This window comes from Podarcis raffonei, chromosome 7 (assembly GCF_027172205.1).
Source record: "Podarcis raffonei isolate rPodRaf1 chromosome 7, rPodRaf1.pri, whole genome shotgun sequence".
NCBI lineage: Eukaryota > Metazoa > Chordata > Lepidosauria > Squamata > Lacertidae > Podarcis > Podarcis raffonei.
In genome coordinates, this window is record NC_070608.1 from 91,676,436 (window position 1) to 91,702,197 (window position 25,762).

The following is a 25,762-nucleotide window of genomic DNA, read 5'->3' on the forward strand; positions in this document are numbered from 1 at the left end:
TTCACCAATATGGCCATCAAATACACTCAGCATAAAAATAATTTTTAATCCCCCAATATTGGTAGGTTGCATCCAACGCTTCACAGGTGACCTGCTCATGCAACAGGACTTCTCACTCCTCTCCAAAATATTCCAGTATTGTGTGCACACTGTTGACTGACGACTCTTCTGCACGGTCGTCCACTCCTACTTATCCCCACATTGCAGTGATTTATGACAATCCTGCATTGTTATGTACTAAGCAGGCTTCTATCTAGCAGCTTCCAGAAGCACAACTTTTTGTGGCAGAAACAACAAAGTATACAATTGTATACATTTAAGCTGGTACCCCTTGCATCTCCTGGCAATTTGGCTTCATATAGCTGCCAATGGATGATAACTCTTCTTTTTTTTTTTTTTAAATATTTTTATTAAACAGTTTTTATAATCACACAAACAATACATAACAACAACAAATACATAAACAAACAATAACAAAAACAAAACAAAGAAAAACAGGTACCATTTCATATCCTAATTTCTTAAACCTTTCTTCCTCGACTTCCTCATGCCTCCCTTTTCTGTATTCCAGATTCTAATCAATTACTCAGCAAATCTTCCCTTATTTTACTTTGAATTTAAGCTAATCTTCCTTATTCTCCTTGTCTTAACCATTGCTAATAGTAACCATTTATTTTCCAGTCCAACATCATTCTAACTTTCATTAATTTTGTAATATTTCTTTAAATAGTCCTTAAACTTTTTCCATTCTTCTTCCGCCGCTTCTCTTCCCTGGTTTCGGATTCTGCTCGTCATTTCTGCCAGTGGATGATAACTCTTCATCTGTCTAATGGGCTCTAGTTTGCAAAAGCTTATGCCATGATGAGTTGGGTAAGTGTTTTAAGATAGCACAAGAACATGTAATACATCAAAACAAGTGATTATTGTATAAAGGGCTGATGTGAAATAAAGCTTAACTATACTCCTCTCCCTAGGCACAAATACAAGATGGGTGACACCTGGCTTGAGAGCACTACATGTGAAAAGGATCTAGGAGTCTTGGTTGACCACAAACTTGACATGAGCCAACAGTGTGACGCGGCAGCTAAAAAAGCCAATGCAATTCTGGGCTGCATCAATAGGAGTATAGCATCTAGATCAAGGGAAGTAATAGTGCCACTGTATTCTGCTCTGGTCAGACCTCACCTGGAGTACTGTGTCCAGTTCTGGGCACCACAGTTCAAGAAGGACATTGACAAACTGGAACGTGTCCAGAGGAGGGCAACCAAAATGGTCAAAGGCCTGGAAACGATGCCTTATGAGGAACGGCTAAGGGAGCTGGGCATGTTTAGCCTGGAGAAGAGGAGGTTAAGGGGTGATATGATAGCCATGTTCAAATATATAAAAGGATGTCACATAGAGGAGGGAGAAAGGTTGTTTTCTGCTGCTCCAGAGAAGCGGACACGGAGCAATGGATCCAAGCTACAAGAAAGAAGATTCCACCTAAACATTAGGAAGAACTTCCTGACAGTAAGAGCTGTTCGACAGTGGAATTTGCTGCCAAGGAGTGTGGTGGAGTCTCCTTCTTTGGAGGTCTTTAAGCAGAGGCTTGACAACCATATGTCAGGAGTGCTCTGATGGTGTTTCCTGCTTGGCAGGGGGTTGGACTTGATGGCCCTTGTGGTCTCTTCCAACTCTATGATTCTATGATTCTATGATTCTATGATTTTATCAGTGGCAGTTTTCCATTCCAGGGGTGGGGGAACACCTCATGGGCACTGTGAAGCTTTGATTATCCTTGGAGCGTGGTCACTGAGTGTGGACATCCTGAACCACAGGGTACCTGGCGGCAAGTCGCTCTGGAGTGCACGATTCCACATCAGATGTTAGTGTGCAGTCCAGCAGGCCAACAGGTCCAAAGTCCAGTCAGACCAGGTTCCTGTCTTTGCAGCTGATAAAGGGGTCAGGGCACTGGGAGGTCAGTCCCACACAAGCACAGTCCCCAAGAACTCCCTGGAACATCCAAGCGAGGGTCCAACTTACATGGGAAGTTGGGCAGACACAGCACCTCCGCTCTGTTTCCCTTTTATCTCTTGTCTGCTGATTGCAGCCTCTGAGCTTGATGGGGCAGGTGACCTCACCTGTTCGGAGCCTACTCCAGCTGGGGAATCACACACTTCCTCCCAGAGCTAATGAGCCCCAGCTGGTCAGTTAGGGAGCTGGGCTGTGGGCCCTTGCCTGCCTCAGCTTCCTAGCAGGTCCCTTCCGCTGCTCTTTATGCCTTGGAGTCCTCCATGATTGTAGAGACGGGCCTCTCTGGTCCTGCTGCTCTGGTTCCTGTGCACTGACCCCCACCATTCTCCATCTCCCCACGAGTACTTCCTACACCAACCTCCTTTCCCCATCCTCAGCTTCCCCAGGTGTGTCCCAGTCCCAGCTAAACCCCTTGCCAGGATCCTCTTCCTCCTTTTCCTCCTCCCTGTTGTCCTGCCAGTTCATGACAGTGAAAACCCCTGCAACAGTGGCCTTGCAATCTTACAGTCCCATAAGATCTTTTTCCGTATCTCAAGTCTTTTCTTTTCTTTTCTTTTTACTTTCCTCACCATTATTTTTCCTTTGGGATGTGGGTAAAAGGAAGAAAAAAAGAAGACTCAAAATACAGCATTTAAAACAAATATGGAAACATGCACAGCTGAATCTATAGGGAAGTTTGTAGCAGAAAAGATAATTTGCCCACAGCATTTGCTTGTGCACCTGTCATTTATCTCCATTGCAAAGATAATAAACACAGAAGGAATTCCTCAATTTTGGTTTTCTAGAGCTAGCTCGTTTTAAAAATACTTTTGGGCAGAAGAGAGCGGTCGGCAGAAATCAATAGCTATATCTAATCTTTTACTAATTATATGACAGGCTGGCAGGTGCATGCCCTCCAACATTTTCGTCCCCCAAAATGGGACGTTAGGAGGGGCACACCTTCCTCTCCTGCTGTCTGGTGCTCATCGGCTCTGTTGACTCGCTCCATTCCAGGATCCAAACACAAGCCAGGATTGGCTTCTGTGATCTGGAATGTCCCACTTAAAATGAGACACTTGCAGGATATGCAAGTGCACCCCACCACCCTTATAACAACAACAACAACAAATAATAATAATAATAATAAATGAAAGAAAAGGAAGCAGGAGTAGGGCTCTTTCTAGCTCCCCACCCTCAAGGATATTTTTTTTTAATGTATATAAAAGTACAGCCAATCTGCATGCAAGTCACTGGAGGCTTCTGCAAAAAGAATCATTTTAAAAGGGAAAGAAGCAGAAAGAATCTGTTATTGGCAGATATAATGGAGCTAAAACATGGGAGAACGGATGTTTTATGAGACAGGAAAAAATGCCAGAACTTCAAGCTCCAGAGGTGTATAAGGGAGCCATTGGAGCACCCCACAATCGCCTAACCTTGACTCCCATAGGTTCAGGTCTTCAAGCAAGGGACTTCAGCCAGGAGATAGAAGCAAACCAGCAGCCAGTAGGCTTTGCAACACCACTTCAAACTACCACATAGAAGCAGAGAGAAGCCCCAAACAATGGTTACATCCATATTCCCAAAATACATTTCCAGAAGCAGCATCAAGACATCATAGATATGTCCCAGAAAAATGTGTGGTCTCAGGTAGAACCTGAAATCCAGGCATGCCCGAGTCACTCAAAGTCTTTCACACATACTCCATCACAGTACAAATAAAAGTATTTCGTTTCCAAATCCCTGTGTCAAGTCAGATACACCCATTTGTGTCTCTGGGCTTCTTCCCACTATGGGGCAGGTAGGCATTGTGACTGACATGCTCATGTCTGACACGCCCATGACTCCTTGGGAAGGCCCTGTGGACCTGGGCTCTCTCGCCGCACCCTTACACCTCGCTTCCCTGGGTCCTAAATGCCATTGGAACTGAGGAGATGGATGCAACGATGTGATTTCTTCGGAATTTCGAGTTTCCCCATTGAGCCATCAGCCAGTTGGGCACGTGCCTCGTGGGCGGGAGAGGGGGGCGGGGCGGGGGGTCTCAAGCCCTCCTTCCAATTTCCCGGTAACTGGTACGGAAAATGTCTATAGCTAGGCAAGATTTCAGCCAAATATATATGATGCTTTGCATGAGAAAGCCTCGAAATGATTAGCTTATAAAGTGAAGCCACGTAAATTTAGAACCAGAACCAGATGAGGGTCTGGAGCTTCAGGAGTGAAGCTCTTTTCAGCCAAGTTTACACGACGGGGAAGATCTCGGTGTCCTTCCCGCCCCGAGACGCGAGCGCGCCCAGAGGCGCCTTCCCGGCGGGGGAAGCGGCGCGCGTCTCGCGCCCTCTGACGCTCCAGCCGAGCGGCGGGCGCGCGGACGCTCGCTGATGGCGTCACCGTGACGCCCCGCCCCGCCCCTTCCCTCGCCGTAAAGAAAACCGAACCAAAGTCTTGGCGCTCTCGAAGTTTCCGTGGCGTCGCCAAGATGGCGGAGTCGGCGGGGCTGGGCGCGTTGCGGTGAGCGGCCTGGTCCCCCCCTGGCTCCCCTCGGGGTCCCCTGTCTGTCTGTCTGTCTGTCCGCCTCTGACTCTGAGCCTCTTTCCCCTCAGGCTGCCGGACGGAGACGTCGAAGGAGACCCCGCCGGAGCCGCGCAGGTGAGCGCCGCCAGCCGGGGGGGGGGGGGAGGCCGGGCGAGAGCAGGGAGGCTGCCGCGCTTCTTCCTCCGCCCCGTCTCCCAGCTCCTTAGGCGGCCCCGCCGGTCCCTTGGCCGCCTCCCGCTTTTCTGATTGGAAGGGCCTTTCAGGACCTCCCCTCCCTCGGGGACCCGCGTCTCTCGGGGGGCTTCTGAGCGCCAGATCTCGCCCAGGAGCATCTTCAGCTTTTCGAAATTGCCCTCCTTAAAGTCCAGAGTCTGTGTCCGACTGGGCTTAGCTTTCCCTTGCCTCTGTATGGTCACTTCCTCGCGAGTTTCCACTGCATCAATCAGTTCCTTCCTGTTGGTGAGGACCAGGTCCAAGATAGATGATCCCCTTGCTGGTTCTTCCACCTTCTGGGAAATGAAATTGACAATGAGGCAATGGAGGAATTGGTTGGAAGTCTCCCACTGATCTTTCTCCTTTTTGAATGTTTGGTCATCTGCCCTAGGAAGGAGTCATCCATGTCTTCAGTTTGGCTTGGAGGTCTTTAGCAGACCCCCACAGTAAGGTCACTGTTGTTTCTCCTACAATTTGTACCATAAACTCTCAATCTGCTTTTCATGCTCCAGGTCATGGATTTCTTCAAGAGTGTAGACTATCTTTACATATGCCGCTGCTACTCCTCCCTTTTTGGTCTATTCCTTTAAATGTATTGATTGATATATGCAGCCCATATGTTTATATAGGAACATATCCAAAACCCTGGATGACAGCCCCCAATGCTTTTATGTTGTTGTTGTTTAGTCGTTGAGTCGTGTCCGACTCTTCGTGACCCCATGGACCAGAGCACGCCAGGCACTCCTGTCTTCCACTGCCTCCCGCAGTTTGGTCAAACTCATGCTGGTACCTTCGAGAACATGATTTTCGAGAACATGAATGCTTTTATAGACATTAAATAACATAGGAGAAAGAATGGACCCTTGTGGGACACCACAGTCAAAGGTCATGGGGCTGGCACTCCACAACATCCAACAAAATCCTAATATTACTTGCTGGTAGTGACCTCATAGGAGGTAGTGACCTAGGAGTGCAGCTACTGTAATACAGTACAGTGGTACCTCAGGTTAAGAACTTAATTTGTTCTGGAGGTCCGTTCTTAACCTGAAACTGTTCTTAACCTGAGGCACCACTTTAGCTAATGGGGTGCCGCGCTGCCACCACGCAATTTCTGTTCTCATCCTGAAGCAAAGTTCTTAACCCAAGGTGCTATTTCTGGGTTAGCGGAGTCTGTAACCTGAAGCGTGGTGCCACTGTACTTCCAATTCCCACTCCCTTGAGCAGCTTCAGAAGGGCATCATATTAAATGACACAGTTATTCTAATAACCCATTAAACTAATAATCTTATTTTAGTATAGGCAACTCCTGTTTTAGGCACGTCCAAACGACATATGATTGCACACATGTGCAAGGCACTAAACCTGGTAGTAGCCCCAAAATATACTAAAGATACCATGAAAACTACTCCCACTGTTACAATGAGTTTTTGGAAGTAACCTCTCCCCCCAAAAGCATTTTAAAGAATGAGATCATAAATATCAAGGGAGGAACTCAACAGTGCTTGCCAGATGAAACAACCTGCTTTCTTCTCCCCCTGTGTGCAGTTCTGGGGGTTCTCCCAACACTCTAGAATGGATTTGGGGGATGGAGAGAGGCAGGGAAAGCCCTCTTGCAGGAACAGGAGCCCTTGCGCTGACTTCTGCTGTTGTGCCGAGTTAGTGCAATCTGGCCCCAAGACTCTGCCAAATTCCATGTTACAATTCTCTGAGGGGTAATAATTTATTATTATTTTTCAATGTCACTAAAATCCAGGCAAAACCCAACATATTAGAATCATGTTGCTCCATTTATCATCTACTACATTTATTATCAGGTGGCGCTGTGGGTTAAACCACTGAGCCTATGACTTGCTGATCAGAAGGTCGGCGGTTCGAATCCCAGCGACGGGGTGAGCTCCCATTGCTTGGTCCCTGCTCCTGCCCGCCTAGCAGTTTGAAAGCACGTCAAAGTGCAAGTAGATCAATAGGTACTGCTCCAGCGGGAAGGTAAACCGCGTTTCCGTGCGCTGCTCTGGTTCGCCAGAAGCGGCTTAGTCATGCTGGCCACATGACCCGGAAGCTGTATGCCGGCTCCCTCGGCCAATAAAGTGAGATGAGCGCTGCAACCCCAGAGTTGGCCATGACTGGACCTATTGGTCAGGGGTCCCTTTACCTTTTACATTTATTATCCACCATCCAACTTGCCTAATAAGGTGACAGCTGGGAAGTTAATACCTCACTATTCCCTAAATAGCGACAGTTATAACCCAAACTTTTCTTATAGCTATATATAGCCACCAAAATATGTATGAAGACTATATCGGCCACATGTCCAACATCAAGCACTTGATAACTTACATCTTTTCACAAGCACCTAGTATATCTGAAGACTGCAAAGTTCCACCCACGTTTCTGGCATCAAGCACTCAGTTATATTTTTTGAAACCTCAAATTTGTTTGTGGATTTTAATTGTGCTTTTGCTGCTATTTTATTTGTACTCGACTTGGAGAGCTTTTTGATTATGTGCTTTATAACTACAAAAGATGTACGATACAAAAGATCAGGCACGTCCAACTTCAAATAGGCTGCGATCTACTACCCAGGATCATAAACTGGCAGTGATCTACCCATTGTCATTGAAGGGACGAGGAGTGTGCGCAGGGTGCATGTGTGGAAAGAGGTTGCTAAGGAGGGGGGAGTTTAAGTTGGGGGGGGAAGGAAAGGGAGGCAAAAGTTCTCTTTCTGAGGAGCCAGTCGGCTTCTCTCCCCATCCCCACCCCAAGCCAGCCCTTTCTTAATTTCTCTCTACCCCCTTAAGCAGCTCTCTCTCCCCATCCCCCACCCCTGTCAAAGAGAGCCATGCAGCTGTTGGATCCCAATCCTGCCTGATCCCCCACCCAGGGGAACCGAGCAGCTGATGCTGTTGCTGGTCCTGTCAGAGACAGCACAGACCACTCCCCAGCTCCCTTGCCCGCCTGCTTCTCATTGCTGCCTCCACCATTTCCCGAGCTCCAGCCTCACACAAATCTCAGTCCCCCCTGCCCCTTATACCGCATTGCGGCCCCCTCGCAACATGAATGATACAGTCAACTAAGTTGCACCCTGATCAATGGGTTGGACATGCCTGCAATAGATGAATCAGCTTATAAGAGTTTTCTTTTGCCCCCACATTCTTCCTCCATCTGTCTCTTATCTTTGAATATTATTTCCACCTTCTTTTGCTCCTGTCTCTTATTCTTGACACTCAAAGGATTTCATTATACTCTAGATAGCAATCCTTTCTGAGAATTGTAGTTTCCCAGCATTATCTCAAGTATAGTTTGTGACCTATGTGATACCGTTAGTCCTTGCAGATTTATTTAAGCTTTTTATTAGCCAAAACTCATATATAGGTTTCTAGATCCTTTGCTGTCACTGCAACTAATTCTCACATCTTTCAGACCCCTCACAAATTTGGTATGTTCCTCTAGTTTTCTAGAAACTGATGTCACAATATATTATCACTTTGAAAATGTTTCAGTGGAAAAATGACATTGCCAGAGAAATTTTATGGGCCATTACTAACCTAAACTTAATCCATTTTCTCACTAGCATTCATTGAATGGCATTAGAATGCACCATCCTACTATCTCCTAAACAGTATTTTAATGATGTTTAAATTCCTGATTGTTCCAGAGTCCATTGTGTTGGTTATACCCTTGTATAATAGCAGTTTATAGAGCTGCTCACAGCCTCCCAACATCTGGGCGGCTTTAAATGTTACCCTAGGACTTTTCCAATTGAAACAAACTTGTCTGCAGTTATGTACTTAAGAATTCTAGGCAAAAATTGTGTTCCTAAACTTTTTAAATGCCAACTTTAAATGCTCCTTTTGCCATTTCTACTTGAACAAAATTCCTTGGCTTCACTGCAGTGCTAAAAAATCAGTTTCCCAATTATTTTTAGCTGTTCCATAGATGCATTTTTTGTGAGAAACAATGTTTCCATGTGCTCTGGCACTTGTCATGGCCCTCCATGCACCCGAAGTGGTTTAGTCATGCTGGTCACATGACCCTGTTTGTGGACAAACCGCGGCTCCCTTAGCCTGAAAAGTAAGATGAGCACCGCAACCCCACAGTCGCCTTTGTGGGGTCCAGGCATCCTTTACCATTTACCTGTGAGAGATGAAACAAAATTGAGCTTGAGAATAAAAATTTATTTGATTCTCAGCAAATTCTTGTTACTAAACCTGCACTATCCAAGATAATGGGAAAACAGGGAACACTTAGGAAGATTATTATTTTATTTATTAATTAAATTTGTATATCACCCTTCATCTGAAATACTGCTGCAGAACAGGAAGGAAAGATAAGAAGTTTGTAACTGAAAGAAGATATTGGTGTTATAAATATGAAATTGGAAACTGCTAAATATGTGATATAATGAAATTTAGATTGGAGGGTGTCAAGGAAGTCTTATAGCAATGTACAGTGGTACATTGGGTTACATACGCTTCAGGTTACAGACTCCACTAACCCAGAAATAGGTTTTGATCCAGAGAGGATTCTTGTTATCGTAACTGGAATGCTACGTAAGTGAAGGAGCCTTTGTTCTCTTTATACATTATTTTTGCTGTGCTATGAATCGGCAAGCCTTCACTGAAAAAAGAATCAATTATTAATGGAATGAAATTACAGTGGTATCTCAGGTTACATACGCTTCAGGTTACATACTCCACTAAGCCAGAAATAGTGCTTCAGGTTAAGAACTTTGCTTCAGGATGAGAACAGAAATCGTGCTCCGGCGGCGTGGCGGCAGCAGCGGGAGGCCCCATTAACTAAAGTGGTGCTTCAGGTTAAGAACAGTTTCAGGTTAAAAACAGACCTCCGGAATGAATTAAGTTCTTAACCCGAGGTACCACTGTAAATGTACCAGGAAACAAGAAAACACAATTCTTTTATTTTTTTGTTTTTATTGCTGTTATGTTTTTATGTTGTGTCAAGTGTAATGTTTTTCTTTTGTGTTAATGTCTATGCATTATATGAGAAAACCAATAATTTTGGGGGGGGATGAAATACTGCTGCAGCACCCTGTTTTGCACTAAGTAACTGACTCGGGTGGGGAACAGAAAGGGGCTGGAGTAGATTTGCCTGTGGGGAAGCATTGGTGGATGAACCGTTCAGCATGTCCCTCCTATCCATGAAGCTTCCTAAGTGAATTTTGACCACCAAGGAGTTGCTTGTGCCTGTGCAACTTCATTCAGAGCAGTGCTGTTACATTGGATGTGAAACTGATCTTCTGTTGCATTGGGTATGAAATTGGTTGTCTACCCTGTTAGCTTTGAATAGTAAAGAGAAATTTGTGTGTATACTGAGAAATCAGAACAGTTGCACAGTAATAAATAGATGTCACAACATTATACATTCAGTAAATAATTTTTACTGTCTCTCCCCCCCCTTCATTCTAGATACAGTTTCTTGGCTAAAATGCTGTTTACTCCTTGGCGTATACTGTGATGCTTTTATCTCACTTATAGGCACCTATCCTCTGAATTTGAGAATTTTGCTTCTGGTGTAATTCTTCTCAAAGCAAAATTGTACTAATTGATGCTCTTTGATTTGACAGGCAAGACATTTCACTGTGGGCTACACAAGGATTTGTAGAAAATGTCATGTTAAATTTCTGCATTTACACTTGCAGAAGCTGACAGCGGCTTTAGAACAGAAGCCAGATGATGCAGAGAATTACTGTCAACGAGCTTTTGCTCACATTCTTCTACAAAATTACCATGGTAACATCTCTTTATTTGGTGCTGCTATATCCCAAAATGCTAAAATGTTTTTAGAGTTAATGATGTTCTAAAATTTGATTTCATACAGTCAAAGAATTGCCGTATTGCAGAGTTGGAAGGGTCCCTGAGGGTCATTTAGCTAACCCCTTGCAATGCAGGGCTTTCGTTTCTTTTTTGCTCCCCTCCCCCACCAGCACATTAGTAGGCTTTGCTTGTGAATTTCACAAAATAACTGCTTGGAATGCACACAGTTTGTGTCTTTGCCTGATATTTTCACCTCATCACACCTCTGTGCTAGATATAGTTACTTCAAAATCAATTCCGTTGGTTGGATCCAAACTGGGTAATAAGCAAGCAGAAGGCATTTCTACCCTCACAATATCAATGGTGTTTCTCCAGTTTTTGGCACCTTTCCGGTCCCCTATGGCTTACATGCCATTCTGGTCCTCTAACTTCTGGAGCAGATTTGGGCTTGTCATCAAGAAGCTCAGTTCAGCTGTAACTCTTCATGTGTCCTGAACAATGAGAATTTCATTGTGGTGGATAGGGTAAGCCCCCGTTGTGTAAACCAGTGATGATCTCAGCACGGGGGGAAACCAGTTGTGTGTCGAGGGTTGGATGCAGGCCACAGCCACCTGACCCACTCATGGTGAGAGCCTCTAGCGGGTGTGATAAAGAATCACTGGGCGAAAGAGGGGGAGGAAGTGGTTGGATCTGCCCATTGTATTGTCTGTGCTCTTTTACTGTTGATTAGGCATGGCATAGGGGAACTACGTGGGTGGCAGCCATCTGCGCTTTTTATTTTTTATTAATATTAAAATTTGCATACTGCCCTACACCCACAGGTAGGGCGGTTCACAACATAAAATCACAATATAGAAACATGAAAGACATAATAAAAATAAAAACAAGAACAACCCAATAATCCCCCTTCTCCAAAACATTTTTTTTCCATATAATATTTATTGGAATTTTACAAAAACATCAGTTTACAAAATACAAAAAAGAACATATGAAAAGAACAACAAAAAAAGAAAACCTAAAAAAAATGCATAAAAAAGAAGAAATACAAATAAAAATACAATATACAAAAAACGAATAGGTAAAAAAGAATTAAAAACAAATCCATTTTTTATAACTTTATGCTCATTAACTTGTTTCCTTGACCTCCTCACACCTCCCCTTTTTGTATTCCCATTTAGATAATCAAATCAGCAAATCCTTACCCTCTTTCATTTATCTTAACTCTATATCTTAACATATTATAACTCTATATTTTCATCCATTATCAATTCATTTTTGCATATTCTTATTAACTTTGTTGCTAATACCCCCTATTCAATCCAATCATCATTTTAACATTCATTAATTTTACAATATTTCTGTAGATAGTCTTTAAATTTCTTCCAATCTTCTTCCACCAACTCTTCTCCCTGGTCTCGGATTCTGCCAGTCATTTCCGCCAGTTCCATATAGTCCATCACCTTCATCTGCCACTCTTCCAGGGTGGGTAAATCTTGTGTCTTCCAATACTTTGCAATCAGTATTCTTGCTGCTGTTGTTGCGTACATAAAGAAAGTTCTGTCCTTCTTCGGCACCAATTAGCCGACTATGCCCAGGAGAAAGGCCTCTGGTTTCTTCAGGAAGGTATATTTAAATACCTTTTTCATTTCATTATAGATCATCTCCCAGAAAGCCTTAATCTTTGGGCACGTCCACCAAAGGTGAAAGAATGTACCTTCATTTTCTTTACATTTCCAACATTTGTTATCAGGCAAATGATATATTTTTGCAAGCTTGACTGGTGTCATGTACCACCCATATATCATTTTCATAATATTCTCTCTTAAGGCATTACATGCCGTAAATTTCATACCGGTGGTCCACAACTGTTCCCAGTCAGCAAACATAATGTTATGACCAATATCTTGTGCCCATTTAATCATTGCAGATTTAACCGTTTCATCCTGCGTATTCCATTTTAACAGCAAGTTATACATTCTTGAAAGTATCTTAGTTTTGGGATCTAACAGTTCTGTTTCCAATTTTGATTTTTCCACCTGGAAGCCAATTTTTTTGTCCAAATTATAGGCCTCTCTTATTTGATAATAATGAAGCCAGTCTCACACTTTATCTTTTAATTTCTCAAAACTCTGCAATTTCAATTTCTCTCCTTCTTGTTCCAATATTTCCCAATATTTCGGCCATTTGGCCTCCATATTGAGCTTTTTCTGAGCCTTTGCTTCCATTGGTGACAACCACCTTGGGGTTTTATTTTCCAATAAGTCTTTGTATCTTATCCAGACATTGAACAATGCTTTCCTGACAATATGGCACATTTTAAAAACAGATTGGATGTCAATCAACCAAAGGCCTGGTTAAAGAGTTTTCACCTGGCATCTAAAGGTGTATAATGAGTGCACCAGACGAACCTCCCTGAGGACAGCATTCCACAAATGGGGAGCCACTGCAGAAAAGGCCCATTCTTGTGTTCACCAGTATGCAGACTATACCAAGCTCGACCTCTTGTTTAAATCGGAACCAGTGAAGACAGTGAACTTCTTGTGTGGATATCTGGAGGTGGTTACGGAGTGGATGGCAGCCAGTGGATGGAATTAGTGGTTCTGGGAGACAGAGCAAGCAGGTGTGGGGGATTCCCTGATCCTGAAGGACCAGGTGCACAGCCTGGGAGTCATTTTGGACTCACAGCTGTCCATGGAGGCATGGGTCAATTCTGTGTCCAGGGCGGCTGTCTACCAGCTCTGTCTGGTACACCGGCTGAGACTCTTCCTGCCTGCAGGCTGTCTCGCCAGAGTGGTAATGCTCTGTGTATCTCCCGCTTGAACTACTGTGCTCTACATGGGGCTACCTTTGAAGGTGACATGGAAACTACAACTAATCCAGAATGTAGTTACCAGGCTGGTGACTGGGAGCAGCCACTGGGACCATAACACTGGCCGTAAAGGATCAGTACTGGCTCCCAGTACGTTTCTGAGCACAATTCACAATGTTGGTGCTGACCTTAAAGCCCTAAATGGCCTCAGCCCTGTATGCCTGAAGTATCTCCACCCACATCATCCAGCCCAGATAATGAGGTCCAGCTCTGAGGGTCTTCTGGTTGTTCCTTCACTGCAAGAAGTGAAGTTACAGGGAACTAGGAAGAGGGCCTTCTCAGTAGTCAAGCCCACCCTGTGGAATGCCTTCCCGTCAAATGTCAAGGAAATAAACAGTTACTTGGCTTTTAGAAGCCATCTGATGGCAACCCTGTATAGGGAAGTTTTTAATTTTTGAAGTTTTATTGTGCTTTTATAATTTTTGGAAGCCGCCCAGAGTGTTTGGGGCAACCTAGCCAGATGGGTGGAGTATAAATACTACGACTACTACGACTACTACTACTACTACTACTGTTGTATATCTTATCTTTTCTAGCTGATTTATTATGTACTGTACTTGTTTGTCATAACAGCTCAATATTTGAAACTGATACTACTAATCTAAATAAGATTCAGAAAACTTTAGATGCAGGTTTTGCCTTCTTCCTAGAATAGCTTGTTTATATTTTATTTCTAATATATGTAGTTGCCACCCATTAACTGACTATTCTAGTATGAGGAAACCTGTGTGAAGTATTGAGGAAAGACAGAATTAGTGTGGTTTAATAGTGAGTGAAATAATGCAGTACTTAGAAATTTAATAACCTTTTTTTGTAGATGCCATTGCAGATGCAAAGAAGTCACTATCACTTGATGCCAGTAATGCTGTAGCCTTTCTCAGACAAGGGTGAGTGTTTATTTTATGAATCGTATGCAGGTGTTTTTAGTTTCCCAATTTTGTGAAGATCTTGTTGACTTTCTTGCAAAGGTGCTTTTGTATGGGGAGAATCACTGGCATTCACACAAGTTGCCCTCCCCCCGATTTTTGCCACACACTCCCCCCACCATTGTGGCTTCCTGAGAAGTTGTTCCTTGGGAATGGTGTGGAATGTGGGTGCAATGGGTAGGGGGGGTTGGAGAGAACTGGGGCCTTGCTTTACAAAATTGGAAGTGTATTCTATTCTCAAAATAGTACTTTTGGATAAATATTTAGAATATTTACCTGGACCTATTTATGATTTCCGTAGCAATTTAATACAAGTTCATTCAAGATTCTTGATTGCAAGTCACAGACCAAGTAAAACTAAGGATTATTTTAATTATTAAATAATTGAAATGTTTATTAGGTTTGACTGTTCCTCTGCATTAATAGGAGTGAATTGTCAATCAATTACTGAATTTTATAATGTTGGTAGATCCTGCTTAACAAATATTGGCATTTTCTCCTCTTACGTGTACATCAGGGTAGGTGAATACCATATGAAAGACTATGATTCTGCACTGAAGTCTTTCAGGGAAGGACAACAACTGGATAGTAAGTATGAACGTTCAAACTGATATGCCACCTCATAGTTCAAACCATGCTCAAAGTGGCTGACAACATTTTAAAAATCACATAATTACAAACATAATCAAAGTAGTTATCACAAATAATGCATTGAAAAGCTCTAAATTAAAGATGCAAAAAAATAATATCGGTAACAGCAACCCTCCCATGATACAACAGCCCAGCAGCTTCAGTTTTTGTAGGTGGGGACAGTCAGGGTCTCACCCTCCCAGGCCAGGTGAAAAACACCCGCCAGACAGAGCAGGTCTTCCAGGACTAACAGCCAAGATCACAACACCATCATTACAGTGAATCATATTGTAGTTAGGCATCCCGATAACAAACCTAGGTGATCCTTCATGCGATACTCTCCCCTCCCCTGTAACTGTGAAGAGGAGATCAGAAGCTTAATCTTAACTAACGTTAAGGAAAACAAGCCACCTTTATAAACTATGGTTTAAAGTTGGCTTGTTTTCACTAACCATAATTAAAATTAACCAACCGTAGTTTGCTAGAGTGTAGATGACATCCAGTTTGCATACCCTCCATGATAGATGTCATCTTTTTGGACTTAAATGAAATCTGATCACCAAACTATTTAAGTAGCATTGAAAGCTGGAACAACATTGAGTGCCTTTGTCAATTGGTTCAATATTGAATGCTTTTTAAATAAATAGTTGGTACAGGTGCAGCTATGTTACTATGCTATCCTTCTATAATGGCATTTTGTAATCAAAAAAGTTTTTCTGTAATCCAGAGTTGAATACAATATCTCAAAGTTAACTGCTGATAGGTTGATATTGTCACAGGTAGGTTACTTGTGTGTGACTGAGAGCCACACTTTTTGCCACTTAAGGAGCAACATAGGGAGCCAGTGTGAAGCAGCCGTGGCATATGCATAAGGTGCATCAGATCCAGACTCTGTTCAAGAAATTACTGCCTAAGCATGGCAGAGAGAGAAAAAGCCTTTTGAGTTACATCACCCTTCTTGCCAGCTGAATTTATGGCAGTTTGCCAGGCCACTTGACTGAGCTCAATGGTCTTAGGATCCAGCTCAAGCCTGCCCCATTCCTGGAACACCCTTTTTTCAGGACTTGAGATCCCCTGGGCCCAGCTGCCCTGGGAACCTCCTAGCACAACTAGATTTCCGCTAGATCCCAGCTCTGCTCCTCCTGGCAGATATTGCTATAAGTTTGCTCCCTTTGTCTTCTTCAGTAAAAGCTAGAAAGGCTGGGAACCTCAGATTCTAGCAAGAGCCTGTGTTTGCTATGTAGACAGTTGTCACCACAGCATAAAAGCTTATCAAATCTTATAGTAGATGTCATACTGCAGTAGACTATTGTGTGTTTCATCTGCTAGGTACTGACACAGCTTTTACTATTTGGATTCAAAGATGTGAGGAAGCCATCAATGGTAAGCAATGCTTTACTTATATGCATTCTTATGGGATGGGAAACCTCAGATGTGCCATCCTAATGGAGCCTTTTTGGTGTTTTCATCTATACCCTGGTAAATACTCTTCACTGAATTTTTAATGCTTTTGACCCTGCCTGTCCCAAAATCTGTGTGATATATTCCAAGTAGAATCAGGATTTACACTGCACAAGTTTCCCTGTGAAGAGGATTTATTGGGGAACAACCATCAGCAAACCTAGTTGTGAGTCGAGGACCCGCCACCTGCGTAGGATTATAATAAGACACCAAACCACATTATTTTAGGTTAATGGGAAAAATTAGGCCACAACTTTATTGGTTACAGCATGTGAGTAGTATTGCCTTTAGGCATTGGATGAAACATCAACACATGACTCCACCCCTCTCAGCAGGGAGTCATTTCAGGGTTAACAACCAGTGGGAGAAGCTTGTTGATGCAAATACAACTGGAAGCTTCCCCATGATGTCACCAGGGGTCGTGCCATGGCCCTAGCCACCAGCAGGGCATCGGACAGGATCCACGACCGCCGGATTCCTTTAACAGAATACCCCAAAGAGGAGGGGTAGGTGATGGCCCATACCCAATCCTCCAACACAGCACACCTATTCCAATGCCTAACCGCCAATACCAGAAAGTTGTGATGAGTTGCTACGAGGTAGACGAGAAAACCAAGAGGCTGGTGCCAAATTGCCAAATGGATAAAAAAAGTCCAACCGAAGTCCATAGCAAGGTCAATACGCAAAGGAAGCTGACCAAAGAGGGAGGGAGGGAGATCCGATGCAAGCAGGAACTGACTGGGGTCAGAGAGCTGCCGTGGCTGCTTAAATGCAGGTAACCCCACCCACCAGCCAGCCCCTTTGGCCGACTGAAAGGCTTGGCCGCAGCAGCAGAGGCAATCAGAAGCAGGGAGCTGGATACGCCTCCCTGCCGCTGCGGGAAGCTGCTCCCACTCACAACTCCTCCCGTCTGGGAGGAGGAGAGGCCTTGTAGAACCTGCCAAGTGGGTTACGAGATCTAGTGCAACACTTGTTTTTCCAAATAACTTACAAATACATAAATATATTCATATTTATGCTTAGGGTGGCAACATGTATGTGTGTGAGCATGCAAGTGGTTCGTATACAAAAAGGTGTGGCTTTCAGAAAATGTGTGGTAGAGAGACATTGCAATTATAGACTGAATTTATTTTCAACCTTTCTATCTTGCTTCTGCCATAGAATGGTCTCAAGGTAGCTTACAATAATATAGCACAACAAAATGCAATACAATGAAATCAAAAAGAAAAGAGAGCAGATCAACTTCTAAACAAGTATAAACCAGTGATGTAAGTCCGTTAAAATACTCCAGGGTCCAAGAATGTTCCTTACAGTTGCCAGAATTTCTTCTATAAACGTATGGTATTTTATTAATTGGCTTTTGGGCTACTTCTTAAATGTACAGATTTCTGTCATAGACACTGAAATTATTGAATATTTGCTTTGATTTTATTATTCTGCCCTTGTATTTTGAATGGAGAATAAAGAAACCTATACCTAAATGCAGTAATTAAGGGGTGTTCTGTTTTAAGAAGCTAGGGACAGAGCACACATAGATCTTGTACGCATTTCAAAGCTTAGTTTAAATGTGATGGGAAATATGAAAGATATATAACTTTGAATTGACTGCTTCTGCACATCCCAGTGAGAATATGGAGATAATATTTTCCTCTTTGAGAAATAAAACCCTTCTCAAACTCCTTAAGGTAGAAAGTGAAGCAAGGTAGCCAAGTAAGAGTCAAAAGAGCAGTCATTTTCTACTTATTTGACAGACAAAATATTCTCTTCAAGCAGTTTTATGATTCCTACAAGGAACTTCAGTTCAAAATTCTACAGGCAAAAATTCAGCCCCCCCCCCCACGTTTAAAAAGTGCTAGAAGTGCCTAATGTTGTTCTCCTTTATTTGGCTAATTATTTTAAACCACGTAGTAGACACAGAAGTGAAATAGTGATTCAGAATGGAATTTGTGAGTTAACTGCAACCATTTGAACTTCAAGTACTTCATAATATTTGGCATTTCTGTAACACATTTCATATGTTCTGAAACCTCACATCAGCTCATTAATCCTTACTGCAGCCCTTTATGGTAGGCCAATACGATAAAAGAATTGGCAGAACATTCCCTTTAGTGAGCTGGAGGAAGACATAAAGACTAACAACAACAGCAAAGGTAAAGGACCCCTGGACGGTTAAGTCCAGTCAAAAGCGACTGTGGGGTGTGGCGCTCATCTCGCTTTCAGGCTGAGGGAGCCGGCGTTTGTCCACAGACGGATTTCCGGGTCATGTGGCCAGCAGGACTAAACTGCTTCTGGTGCAACAGAACACCATGACGGAAGCCAGAGCACACAGAAACTGTGTTTACCTTCCTGCCACAGTGGTACCTATTTATCTACTTGCACTTTGACATGCTTTTGAACTGGTAGGTTAGCAGGAGCTGGGACGGAGCAACGGGAGCTCACCCTGTTGCTGGGATTTGAACTGTTGACCTTCCAATCAGCAAGCCCAAAAGGCTCAGTGGTTTAGACCACAGCGCCACCCATGTCCCTAACATTTCAGTCGCTGCATACTTTCTGCTTTTCTGCAGTTTGGGATGCAACATTTTAACTGCCTGAGTCAAGCAAAGGATAAATCAGTGTTATATTGTACTACAGTGCCAGTGTTCAGGTGTGTATGGTAGTGTTTTATTGATTTCTTATTTGCATTTTTAATAAATTTATAAACAATAAACAATGTTGCTGATTTCCAGTTTGTGGCCAATGAGAGCAGGTGTCTAACAGTTTAATACAAAGTGAGTAATTCCATTGTGTGGTATGAGTGGTTCATTCCAGGTTAGCTGTTTTCTTTCAATTGATTGATTGATTGATTGATTGGACTTTCTACAATGAGCTGTGCCCAAAGTGGCTTATAGCAGACATTCAAAACATCAAAATACAGAACACTGGAAATACAAATATACAAAGTATAGTACCGTATTTTTCACCCTATAGGACACACTTTTTCCTCTCCAAAAATGAAGGGGAAATGTGTGTGCGTCCTATGGGGCAAATGCAGGCTTTCGCTGAAGCCTGGAGAGCGAGAGGGGTCGGTGTACACCGACCCCTCTCCGTCTCCAGGCTTCAGGAAGCTATCCGCAAGCCGTGGGAGCCCGCGGGAGTTCCCCCCGGGCTCCCCCGGCTTGCGCAGAGCTGCCTGCATCCCGAAGCCCTGGCGCGCTGAGCGGTTGCGCCAGGGCTTCGGGTAGCTCTGTGCAAGCCGCGGGATGGCTCCCCCGGCTTGCACAGCGCTGCCTCTTATCCCGAAGCCCCGGCACGCTGAGCAGTCGCGCCGGGGCTTCGGGTAGCTCTGCGCAAGCCGCGGGAGGGCTCCCACGGCTTGCGGAGAGCAGCCTGTTCTGGGGGCTGGGGTCGGGGGAAGCTCAGGCTTCCCCCGCCCCAGCCTCTCGCCTTGGGGGGGGAAATAATTTTTTTTTCTTCATTTCCCCCCCCCCCCAAAAAAAAAACCTAGGTGCGCCTTATGGGCCGGTGCGCCCTATGGGGCAAAAAATACGGTACTTGTCAGTAAAATCAAAATAACAAAAATCAACAATTTAGCAATCACAGAATAAATTCAATATTACACAAAACAAACAAACCAATTTAGGCTTAAGTACATAAATACAAAATAAAAATGAAAGTTTACCAACAATAAACTTTATTTATTGGTCTTTTTCTTTTATTGAAAAAGAAATGAAGTTACAAATTAGAATTCACAGAAAAAAGTCTCTAATAAGAGAAAGTAATAATATGGTTGATCATAAATCATAAAACATCTCAACTTTTCAAATAACAAGAGCAAAGGAAAAGAGGAATTTATTCTCCATACAAAATTTGTTAATTTTACCAATTGCCATTGTTTTAATAAGCCATTTTTTACCATATGGTGCTGAAGTTCATTTCCAGCATCTAGTTATATAAAGTTTTTGAAGGAACCAACAGATTCAAAATAAGGAGTCTTAAGAGTGGAAAGGATTTGCTTATATAGACTGTTTAACAAAACAGTCCAATGTTCTAAAGTTCTTGCAGATTTTATATATGCCCTCACCCAAGGTGATGTCAGGCAACTGGCAGGTGGCATAGTTTGCTCGAAACAGCCTCACATGCCAATTTCAGAGTCAGATGGGCCTAAGTAGGCCTCCAGCTTGGAAGCCCACCATAACTGCCTTAGATCGCTGTGTGTGTGTTGCTGCTGCTTGAATGGTACATTACTGTTGCCAGAAACTTTTCACACTTGGTGTGGAAGCTTGTTCATGTTTCCTTGGAAGTAAGTCCCACTCACTCCCTAGTTAAGGTTGCAATCTAAATGTGTCTAGTGTTAAACTGACTCACTCTGTAAAATAACCTGGAGCAAAACTACTAAATAGCTTTGATACCAGCATGCTTTCTTTGTGGCTAATTGATATATATTTTAAGAAACATGTTTTCAAAATAAAGATTTATTTTTTTTGCCTTGCAGCTGGATTGCAGAATGAGGTGGTAAGGTTCTCCCTAATTTGTATACTTGGTTTCTAGAGCATAACACTTCTCCAAGTTGTATGGCAACCTTTGTAAGGATTTTATGTTGATGCTGATGAGGCATTTTATAATGTGACCCAAACACTTTCCAACAGGATTCCTACTATTCAGTGTCCACTAGTCTTCCCGCCCTCTGAACCAAGTGCTAATAGATCAGAAAATCTCAGATAATTTTTAAATGTAATTTATCAGAATTTTAAAAGTAAAGAACAAGAAACACACAGAAGAGTATACAGTGCATACAGAGATTTACACATGTCTAGGACCAGGCCTTTCTTGCTTCTCTCCTTGCTTCTCTCCTGTTAGTTAGTTCTCTCCTGTGAGTTAGTTCCTCTCTGCTAGGTCTTTCTCTTCTTCCCGTAGCTTGTATCTCTGTGACCATGGCCTTGGATGGTTTCTATCTCCATTCAGTTCTTTCCAGCTGGCTCCCTTGATCTTTGTCTGCTCCTTGGTCATAACCTCTCACACAGTTCCTTGCTTTGCTGTTCTTGACCACATAAGCTAACACAGCACACTATGTTCCACCCTGAGATTCCTCATTTAAACATTTCCCTATGCTGTCCTTGCCAACACCTTGTGCTCAACAGCTTTCTGTTTAAAAATCTTGCACATTCTGTCTGCTGTGTTTTTCTTCTGCTTATATTTAAAGTTCTGAAGTGCTTTTAGCTTCAATATGGTTTTAATCTCATGGTTCTGTGTCCTTGTAGTTTTGAGTCCCCTTGAGTAATCAGAAAATGATTTATTATCTGTAAAATTATATGTAGGTGCATGTTTTTCTAGTCATACACCCACCCACTGGTTTCATGGGTACAGGAGTTGCGGAAATATGACATATATGTATAAAATGTGCCTAAACTTTCTTTTTGCATGTGTGTATTTTCATGTGGTTCTTGTATTGAAGTCCATTTCATGCACAAGAGACCACAGATAGCTACTAAAAAGCACTCTTTTGTAACGTGAAAATATTATGATGCTTGGCTTAAAAACTGCTAGATTATTCTAATTTATCAATATCTTTTTATTGTAAAGGATGACAATCAGATTTTGCAACATCAGTCAAAACCACCTAAGATCAAGTAAGATGGAGTTCTTTTTTAACATTCTCTATAACAGTACTTAGTGTTTACAGAATAATTTTCCCAAGAAAGGCCTCAAAAGAAAGCCAGAACCAGTGGGACTTTCCTCAGCCAAACCACTCCAGGTGATCTACTATAACCTGTCCAGTGGAAAGGGTTCCAGGAGAGGGAGGGAGGCAGGGGCTCCAGCAGAACTCTTCTACCCTGCCCCCCAGAGTGATATACCATCAGCTGCCCTATGAGTAGCAACCTGATGGTGTTTTTTTTAATTTGTCACTATTGTGTTTTGTGTTCTTAAAATACATAATTGAATGTTGCTTGTTAGCTGTCTTGGTATTAATTATATCCTGAAATGCAATGTAGACATAATCATAATTTCATTAGAACGTATGGTACACTCTGAATAATTTTGTAATTTGACCTTCGTTTCTCGCTATAATCCTGCCTATGAACACTACACAGCCAACTTTACCGCCTGTGGTCTTGAACTCCCTTAAATTACTGCCCATTTGCACTTGTTTTCCCCATGTTTGGAAGCCCCTCCCTGAACATAAGGTATAAACTCTCAGTTTCCTGAGAACCCATTCATTCCACATGGGCTCTGTCATATTTATTCCCTTAATCTTCAGTTCCAGCTAGCCAAGCATATAGCTGGGTTTGCCTGAATTCTGCTTTTCCTCCCTTCCTGTCTTGTTTTTGTCATTTTGTTCATCTCAGATTGTAAGCTACTGCCGGCAGAGATTTTGCTTTTGCAGCTCAGTACATTGCCATATGCACTGATGACACTGTGCAATAATTAATCATCTTTATAGCTACCATACAGGTAGCACTATGGTCTAAACCACTGAGCCTGGGACTTGCCGATCGGAAGGTTGGCGGTTAAAATCCCCGCGATGGGGTGAGCTCCCATTGCTCGGTCCCACTTCCTGCCAACCTAGCAGTTCGAAAGCACATCAAAATGCAAGTAGATAAATAGGTACCGCTTCAGCGGGAAGGTAAAAGGCGTTTCCAGGAGCTGTTCTGGTTTCGCCTGGCCACATGACCCAGTCATGCTGGCCACATGACCCAGAAAAACTGTCTGCGGGCAAACGTCGACTCCCTCGGCCAGTAAAGCGAGATGAGCACTGCAACCCCAGAGTCGTTCGTGACTGGACTTAACTGTCAGGGGTCCTTTATAGCTACCATGTACAGTAGTTAGCTAGTATTAGCAGATCCCCTAAGTGTCCCTATTTTTCAGGGACATCCCTGATTTAGAGAAGCTGTCCTGGTTTCTGATTTGATCCTGGAATGTCCCACATTTCCTTAGGGCATCCCTGTTTTCATTGGAGAAAAGTTGGAGGGTATGGAATTATCTGACCCCCAAGCAGTTTGAAGGCAATCTGGTATAGGGAAGTGTTTTTATGTTTAATGTTTTATTACGTTTTAATATATGTTGGAAGCTGCCCAGAGTGGCTGGGGCATCCCAGTAAGATGTGTGGGGTATATATAGTAAAATGATTCTTATTGAAGGGGACATCCCTATTTTCAGTGGAGAAATGTTGGAGGGTATGTATTAGTATTCCCTCTTTATAAATGAGGGGTTGGGGCTAAGAGAATGGCTAAAAGAATCTTTTTGCTTTCTGTGTTGGACTCCTTGAAATTGAATTATTTGATTAATGTAAAGTGAAAAAGTTGAGCTATGATTTCTGGAAAATAATGATTCCAGACAGCCTACTGGACAAACTCTGCTCTACTGTCAGGTGGTACATAAGAATATAGGCATCTAGGACCAGGATTTTAATGGTTTCCTGTTTTTCCAAATTAACTTACTTGCTGAAGAATCCCTTAGTATCTGGCCTGGAGCCCTGTGCATTGTGCATTCTGTTCTTGTTCAGCGTTAGAAAGCAGATAGGTATAATTAACTCTTGTGACTCAACATCATTCCAGAGAGAACTTCCCTCAAAAAATAAAACCAATACTTGACTACTCTGCATCCAGACAGAAGAGAGCAGATTCCAAGGCGTTAAAGCCATTGGCAAACCAGAGGTTCCTGAAACAATATCCATCCATAGCCCCCCCCCCAAAATAATAATCTTGATGGGTTTGGTTTGGCAGATGCACACCCTGACCACACCAGACTCAACAGCTTCTGCATGGTCAGCATCCAGTCCACAAGCTCTGGCAAGCTACACTTTTCCTTCCTTTCTACCACCTTGTGGTTTCCTAATAGGATTGCAAATCCCAGCCAGAGGGGAATCTGTGCACTCAACTTCTTAAAATGTATTATCCACATAGTGGCCAAAAAATGTAGCTGCGTGGGGGAGGTGGAGAGCTCAGAAGCGCAGGAGGAAGCTCCTCTGGTCATTTTCCCATATAACCTTTCCTCCACTGATCTCTCCAGAATCAACCCAGAAATAACAGCCGGTAGGCTTATGGGTCCCACAAACAACATAAACTGACATCCATCCTGACAAAATAATTTGCAAATTTGCACAGCTTGCATTCCCACTCATTACATAATCATGGCCAGGAGCTAGTGATCTGCTTTACTACCTCTCTTTCAATTGCAATTTTTCTGTTATTCCTACAAACTTCCACAACAGCAAGATACTGCATCCATGAGTGGCATGCTAGGCTTTCTACCGCTGGGGTAGATACAGAGCCAGTGCCCCAGTACCCGGAAAGGCAGGTGGCAGACCAGGGTAGTGTTCTGGAGATCTGGGGTGGGGATGTCCTGCTTCCTCACATTTCAAGCATTTCCTCCAGCAAGCATCCAAATAATAATAATAACAATAATAATAATATATTATATGCCGCCTATCTGACTGAGCTGCTCCAGACATTCTGGACAGCTTCCAAACAAATTATAAAACCACAGTAAAACATCAAACATTAAAAACTTCCATATACACGACTGCCTTCAAATGTCTTCAAAAAGTCAAATAATTGTTTATTTCCTTGACATCTAATGGGAGGGCATTCCACATGGGGGGCTTGACTACTAAGAAGGCCCTCTGCCTGATTCCCTCTCAGGGAGGGATCCGCCAGAAGGCCCTTGGAGTGTCTCAGTGTCTGGCTTGAAGAATGGGGGTGAAGACGCTCCTTTGGGTATTCTGGACCAAGGTCATTTAGGGCTTTAAAGGCCAGCACCAACACTTCCAATTGTACTCTGAGGCGAACTGGGAGCCAATGTAGATATTTTAAGACGGGTATTACATGGTCCCAGTGGCAGCTCCCAGTCTGGCAGCCGCATACTGGATTAGTTGTAATTTCCAAGTCACCTTCAAAGGTAGCCCACATAGAGTGCATTACAGTAGTCCAAGCAGGAGATACCCAGAGCATTACCACTCTGGTGACACAGTGTGCAAGCACGTAGGGTCTCAGCCAGTGTACCAGCTGGAGCTGGTAGACCGCTGCCGTGGACACAGAATTGACCTGTGCCTTCATGGACAGCTGTGAGTGCAAAATGACTCCCAGGCTGCACACTTGGTTCTTTATGGGCATATTTACCCCACTCAGGACTAGGGAATTCCCCACACCTCCCTGCTCCTTGTCTCCCAGAACCAGTACTTATGTCTTGTTGGGATTCCACCTCAATCTCTTGACTGCCATCTACCCCACAACCGCCTCCACACGCTCACACAAGACATCCACTGCCTTCACTTGTTTCAATTTAAATGAGAGGTACAGCTGGGTTTCATCTGGTGAACACCCAGCCCAAACCCCCTATTGACCTCTCCTAGCAGTTTCCCATAGATGTTAAAAGGCATGGAAGAGGAGTCA

At 43.3% G+C, this 25,762-nt stretch overlaps 1 protein-coding gene across 1 annotated transcript in view; it reads left to right on the forward strand.

The window, feature by feature from the left end:
- The first annotated feature begins 4,376 nt into the window (after positions 1-4,376).
- SUGT1 (SGT1 homolog, MIS12 kinetochore complex assembly cochaperone) overlaps positions 4,377-25,762 on the forward strand; it is a 40,156-nt gene continuing 18,770 nt past the window's right edge. The window contains exons 1-8 of the mRNA XM_053397566.1: positions 4,377-4,497; positions 4,590-4,635; positions 10,394-10,484; positions 14,195-14,264; positions 14,821-14,891; positions 16,263-16,316; positions 20,866-20,885; positions 21,954-22,000. Coding sequence (XP_053253541.1) covers positions 4,466-4,497; positions 4,590-4,635; positions 10,394-10,484; positions 14,195-14,264; positions 14,821-14,891; positions 16,263-16,316; positions 20,866-20,885; positions 21,954-22,000 — 431 coding nt within the window. The 5' untranslated portion in view covers positions 4,377-4,465. The remainder of the gene's footprint in view (positions 4,498-4,589; positions 4,636-10,393; positions 10,485-14,194; positions 14,265-14,820; positions 14,892-16,262; positions 16,317-20,865; positions 20,886-21,953; positions 22,001-25,762) is intronic.